The 15,842-nt window shown below is 47.2% G+C and overlaps 2 protein-coding genes across 5 annotated transcripts in view; one reads left to right on the top strand and one right to left on the bottom strand.

The window, feature by feature from the left end:
* The window catches only part of Bcs1 (mitochondrial chaperone BCS1), a 149,203-nt gene that overhangs the window by 23,137 nt on the left and 110,224 nt on the right, over window positions 1-15,842 (bottom strand). Inside the window, exons 8-9 of one of the 4 annotated variants that reach the window (XM_077657136.1) lie at window positions 15,128-15,245; window positions 299-2,540 (exon numbers count right to left, since the gene is read on the bottom strand). In XM_077657136.1, the coding sequence (XP_077513262.1) occupies window positions 2,513-2,540; window positions 15,128-15,245 (146 nt within the window). In that variant the 3' untranslated portion in view covers window positions 299-2,512. Of the gene's footprint in view, window positions 1-298; window positions 2,541-13,414; window positions 13,701-13,745; window positions 14,023-15,127; window positions 15,246-15,842 lie in introns of those variants that run through there. The other 3 variants (XM_077657134.1, XM_077657135.1, XM_077657133.1) reach the window with 3 other exon arrangements.
* On the top strand, window positions 7,960-10,112 carry LOC144124460 (uncharacterized). Its single transcript, XM_077657138.1, has one exon. The coding sequence runs from the start codon at window positions 8,612-8,614 to the stop codon at window positions 9,476-9,478; it is 867 nt and encodes a 288-aa protein (XP_077513264.1). The 5' UTR covers window positions 7,960-8,611; the 3' UTR covers window positions 9,479-10,112.

The raw sequence follows: 15,842 nt of genomic DNA, 5'->3' as shown, positions 1-15,842 counted from the left end.
AGATCTCTTTCGTTGGACGTGGTGGGCTTGCTGCTTTGCGTAGCACTAAGCATTTTTTTCGGCTATTGAGGAGAGAAGCATTGCCGGGTACCCAGAATGAAGCAATCTCTGGGGTTGATATTTGGCATTTCTTGACCCAGCCTTGACCAATTTGTGATTTCCCGTGCTTGTTTTCTTCTTGTCGGGATCGAGCACTGTCTGAATGCATTATCGAAATGTGGCTTCTAGAGATTGCCCCCTTCATACCTGTGTAGTAGATGCGCTTACGTGTTAATGCCCTTCTGTTAAACATAAGGCGCGGATCAGACATGTTCAAAATAAAGTTGACAGTTCAGCACAATTGTGTGTGTGTGTCCTCATCTGCTAGCACTGCGATTCCATGAGGCCTTAAAGGGGCTGTCAAAAGGGGCTCTAATAAAGTTGTGGTATGCCTGGGATGTTAAAGCACGCCAATTCACGAATATTGTCCAGGAAGAATTTTTTTAATGCGTTTTGTAGAAGCAGAGTTGTCTGTAGTCAAAATTTGAATTTCAGCGTCTTCGCGCCGTTCCCTCTCCTCTCGTCACTTTTTGCACGCTGGAAGGTCGCCGCTCCTCCGCCGGCCCCACCTCTGGGGGAGAGCTTCCTGACCCGCCGGAGCTATGCGGCATATAGGCCGCGGCCATGGTCCAATAGCCATCTCCCAACATGTATACGTAGATGCGAGCCACGGAGGAGGGTGCGAGCATGAAAAAGTCGCGGGGAAGGGCTCACCAACTTTCGCGCATAATTGTGGGTTCTCTACTGCTTGTAGATGTGTATTATTTGGCTCAGGTGTTCATGACAACACAATGCAGTGATTGAGCAAGTTGATGTCCTTTCCTCGGAAGGTGCTTCAGAGCCCCTTTAAAGGTCCTAACACTTGGCATTGGGTCAACCACCAGGATCCCCTTTTCCCCGGACACGGCGATGCCACGCACGGCTAAGCGCGGGTGCTCGGGTCCGTGGTGACGCACTGCTCACCATCATCCCCTTGCAGCTCAGGAAGCCGCGGTGTAGCAACACACCAATGTCTGCATGCAGCAGACGCCCCTGCGGGGCCCAATTGAAGCATAAGTCGACATAATATCTATAGCTGATCGTACGGTGGCGGCTGGAGTCAGCAGCTCGTGGTGAGTGCTCCACACCGTGATGTTATCAGCATACGATAAGAACTCAATATCAGACACATCATGTAAGTGCCAAGCAAAGGGGATAAAACCAATACTAAATAATGTTGGTGATAATACCGATCCTTTTAAGGAAGGATTTCAAAAGTTGTGCGCTCTAACGGGGAAATGCAGCATGTCAAGGGATTCCAGGATGGCAGCATGACTGATAATATCGTACGCCTTTTCAACATCCATGGCTAGTACAGTACATACTTTGTGGCTACGAGTTGATGCTAGAAACGCTGACGCCAAGACAGCCAATCCATCTTCTGTACCTATGGACGTACGAAAGCCAATTTGGGTGGGGAGGTAGAAACCATGGTGCTCAAGCTACCACGACAGTCCTGTGGCAAGCATTTTTTTGGTTAGCTTGCACAATGTTGGTGTAAGGGATACAGGCCAGAATCTACCAAGGTCTGTTGGCAGCTTCCCCGGCTTTGGGATGGGGATCACAATAGCCGATTTCCAGGTTTCTGGATTGACGCCTTCTATCCATACCTTGGTAATAGAGGCGAGGAGTTGAGGGGGTACAGCAGAGCTCAATATCTTGTACACCTCGTATGGAATGGAGTCCGGACCGGACGCAGTCCTCTGAGGGGCCTCATCTATTGCTGCAAGCAACTCAGGCACAGAAAATGGGCTTGCATTTTCCTCGGTGTCGGCTGTAGATGGTAGCTTATCGACATATGCTGGAATGCCAGCCAAGTAGGCTCCTGCGACTCTTGGAGGTAACACATCAATATTTGGGGAAAAACTTCCAGTTGCTTCTCTCAGAAAATCATCCGGAGCTAAGTTAGCTGCAAAGCATGCTGTGGCCACTGTGTCAGGACGATGGGAACCATGTTCCATTGCACGGAATGCTCGCCACAGAGAAGCATTCGATGACTTCGTCGAGAACTGCTCAAACCACGCAAGCCACTGCTGTCGCTAGAGATCACGTTCATATCTAGGAGCCTTGGCAGTAAGGTAATTCAGCTTTGTGCGTGCTTGCACAAAAGTCGAGTCTTGGAACGCCACCATCTACACTTGTCGGTAAGCAGCTCACAAGTTAAGCAGATCCATATCCGGCGCCGGGTGATTAAGTCTGCCCAAGTGACAGTTGTAGCCTTATTTAGCATGGTTTGTATGCAGTCCACAAGTAGTGTACGTGACTACAGAGAGAGATCTTCGAGGGTGGTGCGAAAGGTGTCCCAAATGACCACAGAACCTTTATGGCATAATCAGCGGGCCTGTGACGGATGGAGACCGATGATGATAGGGTGGTTGTCACTACCCCAGCAGTCGGGCTCCAGTTGCCACGAGGGAGTGCCTGGTCCTGACCGTCACGTAAGGTCCAGAGCATATGTTGGACTGCAAGCATGGTGCAAAGCCTGCGTGGCTGAATCTGAATAGCTGAATAAAACAAACAATGCATCCATGAAGACATCCCACACACACCTACCACGGGAGCTTGAAGTGGGGTATCCCTAGTCTGGGTGAGGGGCGTTAAAGTCACCGACTAAAATAGGCCACCTTGGGTGTTGTTGACGAATAGCTAATAACCACCCCAGATTAATGGGAGCTCCACTGGCGAGTTTTATGCAGTATGACATGACCACAACAGCTGCCTTGAGAAACTTCGTGGCCACTGCAACTACCTCCTGATGTGAGGTACACCATGATGGAAATGTACAGCGCAAACAAAGAGGGCACAAGGAAGACACATGGAATACATGAGCGCTGACCTGCAACAGTTTATGTCGAACCTCAGACCAGCATTTATAACTGAAAAAAACCAGGCAATTACCACACATGCGCAGTAGGTGACCCATGCATATGTTGGCGCAAATATAACAGCTCCTTACTAGCAAGAGCAATGGATGGCTTGGCCACGCAGGACCCACCCCACCGGTCTATCGTTTCAGCCTCTACTATCTCGCGAGTGAGTAGGCAACGGTTTTTGGCAATAACAGAGCAATCTTGGTAAGCGGGCTGACACACGAACTCCATCTGAATCGCAATCATTTTCATCTTCACCGTTTTTCTTACATTTCCTACAGTGTGCATACAGAAACTCTCCTCGCCGTTGTTCAGACACATTATTGCAATGTTCTCGGAGGTGGTCATTCAAACACCTACCGCTTTGTCCTACACAGTTCTTCCCACATTTCAAAGGGATGCCATAGACAAGAGAATGCGTTCATTCTACGAACTTTGTTCGGTGCCGGATTCTTCGAATCAATGGGCCTGGTCAGTCTGCACAATTTTTGCAGCTTATTGGGGGCAGAGAAAACAACTTTTATGGTTCCCTGTTCGCCGGTCTTTTTTAGGCGATGAGACAGGCCATGAATGCATGGGATCACAGCAATCCGTTTAGTTGAAGGCGGTAGTGACGTGCGAGTCTCTTTTGAGCACAGGCGTTTAAGAAGGGTTTCCGCGACACTGATCAAAACATGAGTAGGATACCCCACGGCTCTGAGACGAAGGATCTGTTCACTGAAGCTGGCAGCCATTAGCTCAGGACTAGATTTACAAAGCGCATTTTTCAAGCATAACCCTACATTGCCCTTCTTTACCAGTTTGGAATGCGTGGAGCCGAATGGAAGCAGTGGCTTGTTAGCACATGGCTCGTACTTCCAGTAGATCTGTGCGTTAGGAAATAAAAGCCTGATATCCAGAAATTGAATACTGTCGTCAGAATGCATCTCATGTGTTAGTTCTAGAGGCAACAAGCCTGCACGTAAGAAGGTCAGTATGTTAGTAGCTAGTGCTTCAAAAGAGTCTGAACTGCAGTCAAGACAGCCACTGCTGAGTCATATCTACGTAGGTCATATGAAAGAAGAATTCCTGCCGGAGCTGGTGGAGTGCCATATGCAGCAAGAGATGTGCACGTTCCAGCCAGATGGTGCCCCCGCACACTACGCAGCCAAAGTTCGTAAGTAGCTAGATAAAGAATTTACAGGTTGGTGGATGGGGCGAGGGTCCCCCCATCCACCACCGTGGCCACCACGCTTGCCAGACTCGTCTTGTGATTTTTTCATGTGGGGCTACATCAAATCAAGGATCTGCAGTGCTGGGTGCCTTAGCAGTATTGAAGAACTGAAAGATCACATCAAAAAAGAGTTCACCACAATCAGTGATGAGATGCAAGCTACAGTGTTCGATGAGTATGCCTAGAGGCTGAAGCGGTGTATTGACGCTGCCGGTGGTCACTTCGAGGACTCAGCCAACTGAGCACTTCCTTACACCAACTTCTGCCTGTCAATAACATGAAAAAGTGCACTTTTTTCTCTTTTCACAACTCGGTATACCGCCAAATTATTGTCTTTTTGGAGCATGCATGCCGAGGAAAGACCATGGTCTCCTTCTGCTCCTGTGCTCGAAAAGACTAATCCATGTTAGTTACTTTTATTCCGTAAATCATCATACAAATCCTGGAAATGGTCTACGGTTTACGCTGTCAACATTACGACAGCACTAACAACAATGCCTGAAACAACATGGCCTGAACAGTGCATTCAAAGCTAGCCACGTGAATTTCAACCCTTGCCTAGGCACTTTTCAGTCGGGCGCTCTCCTTCAGTGATGCCAGATGGCACCCTCACTACCCTTCAGCGGAAACTTGACGTTGGCAGCTTTCACTCCCTTGATCTCGTCACAGATGGTTCTCGTTTCACATTGCGTGCAGCCAAACCTGTTAGGTACCATTGCCAGACTTACTACGCAACAAAGAGGACAACAATAAGCAAGCTTTGCACGCAGTTTCACCGTACACGAGCCTTTGGCTGAGGCGGGAGAATTTTTTAAACCGCTATCATTAAAGTTGCAGAACACTGTACACTGCCTTCGAAATGACACTTCATAGTTTCAGAACCTGTTCTAGACCGCAGAAGTGGCCTAGTCGTTTGAGCATCTGCCTCGCATGCGGGAGGTGCAGGGTTCGATCCCCAGTGCCGCCAGGTACCCACCGGTGATACAATAGGTACAAGCTTTCCCCTGCCTGGTGCTTGGCTTCTTTAGGGTGAAATGCTTAGAGAAAAAGAAAAACCTTGTGCCATGGCGCTCTTTGGCCACAGATGCCCTTGCACCATAAAAATTCATCATCATCAACAGAGAACCTGTTCTAGGATGAATTTGGTTGTTCTGCATGAAGGGAGGACATCACAGGTGCATTGCAAAATCAGAAAACTACTATGAAAACTTTTGCTTCAATGTACTTCTATGGGCGCTAAGCTTACTTTTCACCCCCAACTTTTTCAAGTCCTTCCTGCCAGCAAAAGCAGCGTCACCGCATTTTGCTTACGTCACAGGTTGGTGTTGGTCTATAGTGCTGTTTGACCAGATACTGTTTTTTTTCTTGATTTGGTGCTGCCTTGCTTGTTACTGTTGCTGCTAACAAATGTTTAATCTTGTTTCTGTTGTAGAATACGCATTTTTAAAATAAACTTCTAACCACAGTGGAAGAAAGAAAGGTGATCTGATGGCAGCGCAAGGCATGATCAGTTAGTGTGACTTTCACGCATGGTGCAGCCGCAAGGGAAACCACCAGTTCTGTGGGCCTCCTTTGTGGCTCGTTTTGCTGGCGCTACTATGGCCACCTGGAACGATCGCTGGATTACAATGTATATATGATGTTTGCTTGCTTGACATGACTCTTCTTGGCTTGAGGGATGTTCCCGTATATCTCTGCCCAGATTCCAGGCCATAGTTCGACTTGAGGCCACGTAAGTAACTGATTAATAGATGGTGCTAGCAGCTGCCTTCTCGGAGCATAGTTGCATTCGACTGTAACTTTGAAGTTCAGTAGAAACACGATTAATAAATGATTGAGAGCGGTCGAGTGAGCACTGTGTTGCATGCATTTATAGGAGGTGCGAGAGCACCAAATAAAATCCTAAACAGCTGTCAACATGTTCAAGCTGTGCTTTGCCCCAGCTGTCACATTTGTCGTGTTACGTACATACGGCACAAACTGAAGGATACATTAATGGATTCCTGAATAGAGATTCACGATGCAATTACCAGAGGAAGCTTTGCAGTCGCTATTAATTTTGTGTGGAGAAAGGTATTGTCAAACATTATAAGCAGGTTACTGATCTCGCATAAGGAAAAGAAAACTGGCATCCTTCTACTTGGATGTTTGAAACTAAACTTCAAAAACAAAAAAGCTTGAAGCTAAACAGAAAAACACAACCAGCACAACACCACTTATGTTTCTTTGGCCGAAGCATGTATACACTGTGGCAAGCTTGGGCTGTATAAATTACACAGCCCTAAACTGACTACCTTCATTGATTTCGATTGCACATTTTCTTTCTGGTACTTGCGAGCATTTGCAAGACACACTTTCTTCCTTACGAATATCTGGACTAGAGGAGGAGTGTGTGAACATGCGATTTGGGAGGAGGTACTGCAGCCACAGAGATGGGTTTAAGGTGTGTTGCAGTTCTCTCATGCATACGCTCTACTTAAATGAATTGCAGCTCCATGCATCCTGGAGTGCATAGAGAAACCATGGCAGAGAGGCGGCATAGAGAAACCGATTAGCACTAGTTAGGGTTCATTTAGCTCCTTCGTGTGCTTATTTCGCAGTTTATTTCAGCAGTTCCACCATATATATGCATTTCGCAATAAAATTTCTTCTAAGCATGCATCTACGATCACTGCAGGTGTTTGTACCTGTTTCAAACAGCCTAAAGAACACGCCTTTGACCCTGGATGAAAAGCAAAGAAAACGGACATTATGCTCACAGCCAGAGCTCAGAGCAAATACTTGCGATTTAAACACTTCATTTCAATGTCGAATAGAGGTGGGCTAAATGAAAAACTAGAAAAGAAAACACCCTGCAAGCACGGTTACTCCGCCTCGTTCCAGTGTTTTGCTATGGCATTAGCAGACTACAGCGCTCGACCATAGAGAACAAAAACAAAGAGAAGACACTAGGCGGAAACTGGCCTCAGGAAGTATGTCACGACTACGCAAACATCTAGAATTCTCACCAAACGCCAGAGGACGCAAACGTGAAAATAAATGTTCTGATATTCAAGCATAGAAACTTGTTGCAAATAATTATCTTATGGTCCAACGCCATTGCTTTAACATATAGTATATGAAGATGTAACTTATTGAAAAACGTACCAGAGCTTTGTTTTTTTTTTTTGCCAGACTGGCTCTTGTCTGCACTGTCAGCGCGTGATTGTGGGCATCGGCTACATTGGTGTTGCCATGTTGCAGAAACAACTTTTCTCATGTTGGACAACAGGTGAGACACATTTTTACAAAACTGATGCTTGAAAACATCGACATAAAGAGTCAACACAAGCTATAATTGCTTTTTACATAGCAGTGAGTTGTTCACATACGCATAAGACACGCGGTGCCCGTGTGGGTGGTCAGCATCGACTCATTGTGCGGTGCAGTTTTAGGCCAAATTTCTGTGCATTCATGAAACCTTGCGTCTGTTTATTACTGTGACAATTGCGGATATAGTGTTTTGCTCGTGGTGAAACAGATTCTACACCATATCCTGTATTCTTCATGGCGCGTATTTCAAATCCTGACAGGGCTCGCATTTGTACGTTTCGGAGATATTTTTCAACTGCACCTGCATTCAACTCCTATTTAGACTCAAAATGTACTGCGTGTTTGTGTACTAGCATTTTTTATAGTGGCGCGATTTGCTGTTATACGAAAAACAACTTTAACGTAGTTATGACTAGCTATAGGGTTTTGGTAAACAGCTGGAAGTTTGCCCCCGTGAAAGCGAAACAAGAAGGGTGTTCAAGTTGGTTTCACCAACTGCTGGGTGCCCTAAAATCCATTGGGCGGCATGTAAGCAATCAGAAATTCGCTGCAGTGAAACCGAAACAATATGCAAAGGCGTGCTGTGCGACGTCAGTGCACGTTAAAGATCCCCAGGTGGTCCAAATATTAGTGTCCCACTAAGGCATCTTTCTTCACTCAGTCCCTCCATTATCCCTTTCCTTATGGCGCGGTTCACGTGTCCACCGAGATGTGACAGATACTGTGCCATTTTCTTTCCCGAACAACCAATTTTCATTTTCGTGTTTTTCAGCAGCTTCACCAACCGCCAGGTGCCTTGAAATCGTTTTAAGCGGCACACAAACAATTCAAAATTCGCGCCAGTGAAACCAATGATTCTTACAGGGGCCATCTTCCGCCGCTGGACGGGATAGGAAGCTGCAAAACTGGTTGTTATATTAACGTTGGCTTCAAACACCAACAGACATGCCGGCTCTGATCAAACACGGCGTCGAGGCAGGATAGAAAATAGAGGCTTTAGATATTTCGGGACCCAAATGCAATTGTCCTTTCGTTTCGTACACCACCACCTCGGAGTTCCGGTTCGGCAGCGACATCGCCATCGCCCCCCTCCCTGTCGTGGAAGCAGCAGCAGCAGCAGCAGCCGCAAAAAGACGCGATGGGAGGGCTGACGGTGGCACAGCAGTTCTGCCTCAAGTGGAACCAGCACCACGGCAGCCTGGTGTCGGTGTTCGAGGAGCTGCGCTGCCGCGAGGCGTTCGTCGACGTGACGCTGGTGTGCGGCGAAGGCGCCAGCCTCAAGGCGCACAAGCTGGTGCTGTCCGCGTGCAGCCCCTTCTTCGAGACGCTATTCGCGCAGAACCCGTGCCCGCACCCGGTGGTGATCATGAGCCAGACGCGCGAGGCCGACCTGCGCACGCTACTCGAGTTCATGTACCGCGGCGAGGTGAACGTGGCGCAGGACCAGCTGCCTGCGCTACTTCGCACCGCCGAGCTCCTCCAGGTGCGCGGACTCGCCGAAGTGGCCGGCGCCGAGGACGCGCCTGCACAGCCTGTGCAGGAGGAGGCTCTGCAGCAGCAGCAGCAGCAGCCGCCGCCGGCCAGGGCCCGGCGCAAGCAGCGCACGCCGCCGCCGCGACCGAGCGAGGAGCCGAGCAGCCCCGCCGAGCGACCGGAGAGCCCGGCGGCGCCCAGGGCGCGACCCGCGGCCCGGCCGCCGGCACCGGCGAGCCGGCGCACGTTCGACCACTCGTACTCGGACGACAAGACCAATTGGGTGCCGGGGCCCCCACCCCCTCCTCCGGACGGTGGCGCGGACGAGCCCGTGTGCAGTGTGTGCGCGCGCGTGTTCTCCACCAAGGGCAACCTGAAGCGGCACATGCTCATGCACCGGCCCTACCGGCACAAACACCAGTGCACGCTGTGCTTCAAGACGTTCAGCTGGCCCGGCGACCTGCGCACCCACATGCGCGTCGCCCACGACCAGGGCAGGCAGCGCCGGCTGCCCCCCTTCCTGTTCACCTAGTGGCTCAATAAACACTGGCGCAGTGGTGTGATCATCTGTTTCAGCGAACACTCCATTACCACTCAGCACGCATTTCAAAGTACACTGTGTCCAACTGCATTTTAATTGCAGCACTGTCATTTGGCAATCTGCTGTTTTCTATTATACCCATGCCACATGGGCAAATTTAATGCCATTTTATAGCTAACTGCCTTAAGTTTTAATGGCATTCAAGCGGTGCCATGCGCATAAATTTAATGCCATTAGCCCTACTGAGTTTGCCACAACTCATTTGCCCAAGCAGTGCGTCCCCATTCCACACTCAGAAAAGCTTGCAAACAACTTCTCACCAGAAGCAAGTGGCTTGTTCGCAACTTTCAGTCATTTGAGGCGCACTTTTAACTGGCACTTCTGACACTGTCGGCTTGTGTGCTCACACGCAGTGTTTATGGCGACAACAGATTCCTTTTTCGCAAAATAATTTTTACACTACTTTAGACAATATTCCCGAGATATTGTGCTCATTATGACTGTTAACATTGAAGTAAAATTTTTGACTGTCTTGGAGTCGTTATCAAATGTGACTACCGTATACCGATATTAGATCAGGATGTGTAGTAGCAACTTCAAAAATAAATGACATTATCAAACTTAAGGCCATAAGCATTTACTGCCATTTCTTGTGCGCATGGGGCAGGGGCATAATCTGTACTGTTCAATGTTTTGATCTCGTGGACGGACAAAGAAGGTGGTCACTAAAGAAAGCTTTATGCACCGATTTCATTACATCATGTGTAAGCACCCAGCAATGACATAATTTGTATGATGCTCTGCACATGATGTTTGAGTGACTTTCCAGGTATGCTGAAAGCCTGTGCCCTGTCAAATCCTCCAGTGGTGCACAACCAGACTGCAAAGCATTTCTTCCACTGTTTACACAAGCTTTCAGAGTTCTTCGTGCCGCATCCCAACTTTGTCTGGACATGACGAACTCAACACCCGAGTCCAGGACAGTGATGTTCCATGTCAGGATCAAACCTTCTCTTGCTTTTTTTCAAACCAAAAATCCTCATGATGGACACTTTTTCCTTTCAGAAGTTGGGAAAATCTCCATATTATGTTTAGGGCCCTTTGTTTTCGGGTTTTATTTTTTCCAGAACGTGGGGGTAAAAATCTGGTGATATTTTTTTAGTTCAAATTCGGGTACATACTGGGTTATATTTCGGAAAAATTTCCACATCTTGGGTTTTCCCGGTTACCCCCCCCCCCCCCCCCCCCTTTTTTCAGCAAAAGCAAATTTAGTATAAACACTCATTGTTATGCGGGACCCAATATTCAACATCATGGAAATGACCTAATTAAATTTTTCCCATCTATTACAATTATTTCATCGTGCAAGCTGCCAATCTCCAACGCAGCACTTCGCATGCTTGCAAGACCTGCCCGCCTTGTCTACTGTGGAACAGTCGTTAAACATCACAGAGGCTATTTTAAACAGGCCCTGGAGCAGGACCGTTAGCATGGATAGATAGCACTTGACGCACAGTGCTCGGTACTCGTGTTTTCGAGTTTCGCTTCTAAATGTTACTTTTCGAACATATCCCCAAACTAAGTCACGTCATGAATAACAAGCGGTTTGAGATCGCCAGTTGAACTAACACATCTCCAGGATAAGCACACAATATCCGCTAATTTTCATGCGGTGCCTTCAGCCTTGCTCAGGAAAACATATATTCTCTATGGCCCTTCATATACAGGGTGTTTCACCTAAAACTTCACACAATTTTTCAAAACAGGCTTTTTGAGTTTTACCTGCCGCAGTGGCTCAGTGGTTATGGCGATTTTCTAGTGAGCCAGAGTACCCGGGTTCAAACCCGACCGCGGCACCCGCGTTTGGATGAAGGCGAAACACAAAAGGCGGCCCTGTGCTGTGCCATGTCAGTGCACATTAAAGATCTCCAGGTGGTCGAAATTATTCCGGAGACCTCCACTACCGCACCTCTTTCTTCCTTCTTTCACTCCCTCGTTTATCCCTTCCATTATTTCACCCTTCGGGTGTCCACATGAGATATGCGACACAATTACTGCACCATTTACTTTCCTGAAAAACCAAACCAATGTTTTAGTTAGAAGAGCACTTTTTTCGGAACAGCATTGTCAACAGTGTAGTATGTCAGAATACAGCTAAGACGTGCTAACTAGCAGGGTGGTGAACTATATTGAATAGTTAATGTTTAACTATTACTGTTAGGCTCCTAATTATTGAGAGGCATGTAGCGCGCCATTATTAATATCCATATCAGTTTTTATAATTTTGAAAACACTGTTGCCCTGCATGCTGTGGTCCAGCAAATTTTGGCTGCATCGCCCCAAAAATTCATGGGCTTTCCAGAAGCCTGCAGGCAAAGCAACCTCTCCAGTGCACGTGACTCATCAAAATAGCAAAATTTGTTGGGCCACAGAGCCAAAGGTAACCGCATTTTCGAAATTCTAAAAACTCATATGCATATTACTTATGCTGGGCTGCATGCCTCAATAATTAAATGAACTTCTTGCTGGGCTCGGTGGTAATTGATCGTTGTAATTTAAAGGCGCCAAAGCCACACACACACGAGAGAAGAGGACGGGACAGAGTGCCACTCACAACTGGTTTAATTTGCAGAAACCACATACATACATATATATACAGTCAACCAGCACCTGCGCGAGGAACATATTCACACATCAAGTCGTACACTCAGGTCGTACACTCAGTCGTAGGATAAGGTGTGTTGGGCTTAGGCTTCGCGAGCAAGAAAAGGGCTTCTGCCATTTGACTCCTCACATTCCAAATTAGTAAAAAGAGGCATTGCTTCACTGTGTCTTCGTTAAGGAAGTCGTGCGTTCGCAAGATGCGACCGAATTTTGACAACCAATTGGCCAGGCTGGCTTCAGCCAGGTTCCCTGGTTCGCTCGTGACAGGGGTCGCCGAAAGCCTCTTACCGAAGGTGAAGTCTAGGGCAGTGAGAGCTGGGGCAGAGGTCCCTCAAGAAGAGATAAGACCTGTGGCGGTGTCTGAAAAAGGTTGCAAGCAGGCATGGTGTTCCGCTCGTCTTCACAGTCCCCCTGAAGGTCAGAAGCGTTTGCTCTCGAGTGGAAAAAAGAAAGAGGCTGCGGAACAAAGCATGGGCGACCGTTCATGAAATGTGCCGAAGGGGTAGTTTATGAAATTCCCCTCTCGTGCGGTTGTTCCTATATAGGACAAACCGGGTGCTGTGTCAATGAATGAATCAGAGAACATGAAAGAAACGTGAAATGAAAGAAACGTGAAACAAAATAAAGAGGGCCCAAATTTACCTAAGCAGATTCTGCCCTTCACGCTCTTGTGGGCCAAGTTTTTTAAAGGTGCGGATTCTTGCCAGGAGTAGCAATGCGAAAGCCAGAGAACTGATTGAAGCGTTCTATATCAGCAAGAAAGGCAGTTTGTGCGTCAGTGAAACATCAATATCTTTGTATAAGGCGGAAAAAAAGTTTTTTGAACGATGCTTATCATGTACGACTTGATGTGTGAATATGTTCCTTGATGTGTGAATATGTTCCTTGCGCAGGCTCTGGCTGACTGTATATATATGCATGTATGTGGTTTCTGCAAATTAAGCCAGTGGTGAGTGGCGCTCTTTCCCGTTCTCTTGTATGTGTGGTTTTGGCGCCTTTAAATTACAACCTCAATAATTAAGGAGCGTGACAGTAGTAGATAAAGAGTTAACTATTCAATGTTAATTAACCAGCCTGCTAGTTATCACAGCTGTATTCTGATGTATTACACCGCTAACAATGCTATGCCGAAAAAAGTGCTCTTCTAACTCAAAAAGCCTAATTTCAAAAATTTTGTAATGTCTTCGGTGAAACACCCTGTATACATATAGCTAAAACTCACACTTGATGACTTGCAGGAACTTTCAAGCCAACTACCAGAGGCATATCTGATGAGAGATTTTACTGCACACTCACGTTTATGAGGAAACCAACAAACGGACAGTAGAGGTCAAGTCATTCCTCCTAAATACGTACATACTGCTTCTCCAAGTTGAGATTTAAGTTTTGCAGCGACAACCCATTCCTGGGTAGGAATAGTAAGTTGTAACTTGTGGGTGCATTGCCATGGGAACCACTCGGAGGGTGGATGGATGGTGTAAGCATAGGAATGTGGAACCAGTGGGCGGCTACCATGGCAGAGCAGAGAAATAGGAGGACGGTTACCACCCTGGAAGGAGATGGTGAGGAATTGCCAATGGTTACCGTGGAAGGAGCAGGGTATGGCGAGAGTGGAAGAACGTAGCGCAGGAGAGGTGCACTGGAAAAGAGAGCTGCTCGAGGGTGTGTGTAAAACTAAAAAGAGTGCCTCTAGAACTATGCACATATAAAGTCCCTCTCACAGACTCAACATATCGCATAAATAACTCAACAGCTGTCGCTGAATCTCGCATTACACAGTGGTAACCGTTTTGTCAATTTTTAGTGTGCGAGCACTAAGGCTTCCAATGTTGAACAAAACCCCTTCTCTGTTTGCTTGAAGCCAGTCAGACCTGCAGAAATAAAATATGGGCACACCTGGGTTTCCAACTCGCAGTGGTGCAAAGAGATCAGCTTCGCTGGCCACTGCATGAGAGCACTATGCTATCGCCGCAACTGATCATGCCTGACGTTTAACTGCCACTCTCGTGCTGTACACTGCGTGTCGTCGTCTTCATCTGTGTGCAATGGATCCAGAACACACTGCTCCCTCAGTGGCCTCTTAAGGTGCGCTAAGCGGTCCAAAAATTTTATAGTGCGCTACCACTAAGGTCCCCAATCACCAATTTCATCACTTTGCCTGACCTTGAAACCCTAGTCTCGGAATGAAATGTAACACGCATGAGCACATACTTCAAATTTGGCCAAGCGAGCTAAATCAGCTGTAATTTTTTGTTCACTGAGTATCTTTACTGTTCTTACAGCCCTTATGGAAGCTGATCGGCCTTGATGAGAGGAATTCTTGAAATGTCTTGGCATGCATCCTCCATGCAACAATACTGGCTATACCTCAGTCTTCAGCTTTTGTTAAACAGAAACATAATATGTGGAGGACAAAAGAATGCAGAGATGCAAAAAGAACAAAGTCCGAGGTGTTTTTCACAGACTAGCTAAAGCACAGCACATCCGCTGAAATGCTGAAAAAACTTCCTGCAAAAAATATGTACCATCAAGAAATAGCCCAATTACATCTAAGAAAATGTGGGAAGGAATTTGCACATTCCACGGCGACAATCCCTTTGCACAATCCCTTTTCTATCAACACCTGGTCTCCAAACAACACTGGAGGAACAAGCAAGCACACTAACTAGGTGAACGTTTCTGTGCAGTCTCTAGTTCCTCAGACTACAAAAGCACATTCTTGAAATACAAGAGCATTGCAGAGAAACAAAACTCCCATCTGCTGAAAACAATAATGAAGGATATAATAGCCCTCTCACCCTCAAATAAATTAATACAGTGAATGTAGTTTGCCAGAACAGCATCTTGGTCTTTTATTCTGAAGTGGTAAGCACTGTCAGCTTCAAAACCAGAGGAAACAAACCGTTAACAGTCTTCTCCTGTATGAGCACACAAACACCAACTCATGCCATGCAAGTGCCATGAACACACACTCACCGGTCCAGGTGATTGGTAGTCATGAAGACTATGCGTGCCTCTGCAGAGGCCACCCCGTCCAGCATGTTCAGCAGGCCACTGAAGGTCACCCGGCTAAGGCCCTCATAGGCTGCTTTCACTGCATGCAAGGCAAGAACTTTGTTGCTGCAATTGGACGTGGTACCACAGAGATAGACAGAGGCACCGATAGCAGCGACTGTGTGGCGCCTCGCTGAAAGCACTGTCTACCCTGCTGAGCCAAGTGCACCCTCTGGGTGGAGGCATGCAGCCAACGGTGCCCAGCAGGTGCAACCACACGAAGGTCTTCTGGCATGTCCAGCAGTGGCTTCGGTGCAACAGAAGCAAGCCTTCCAAGTCCTGTCACCTGTTTTTCTATGTTTCCCTGTCATTTTTAAATTCTCCGCCATCACCGCTGCTGCAGCTGCTTTGCGATGGTTAGCAATGCTCCACTTGCAGAATGACTGGAGCAAAGCTAAACCGGACGATGGCCACTAACAGTTCAGTATTTGATGCACAACTTTCTATGGTGGTCAGTCAACTTTAGAGGGAAATCAATGAGTTTAAGCAAAAAATGGCTTAAAGACAGAAAACGAGCAACTGAAAGAAAAAAACAGAACCTTGGAACAAGAGAACTCAGTGACAAATAGTGTAGAAACTAAGGGTGATCCATGCTCCATGACTCCTTGTTGACTGTCGACCGCCACAGCCAGGATCG

This window comes from Amblyomma americanum, chromosome 3 (genome assembly GCF_052857255.1).
Source record: "Amblyomma americanum isolate KBUSLIRL-KWMA chromosome 3, ASM5285725v1, whole genome shotgun sequence".
Taxonomy (NCBI): domain Eukaryota; kingdom Metazoa; phylum Arthropoda; class Arachnida; order Ixodida; family Ixodidae; genus Amblyomma; species Amblyomma americanum.
Note: the sequence above shows the minus strand (reverse complement) of the source record. Positions and strands in the feature narration are given on the sequence as shown.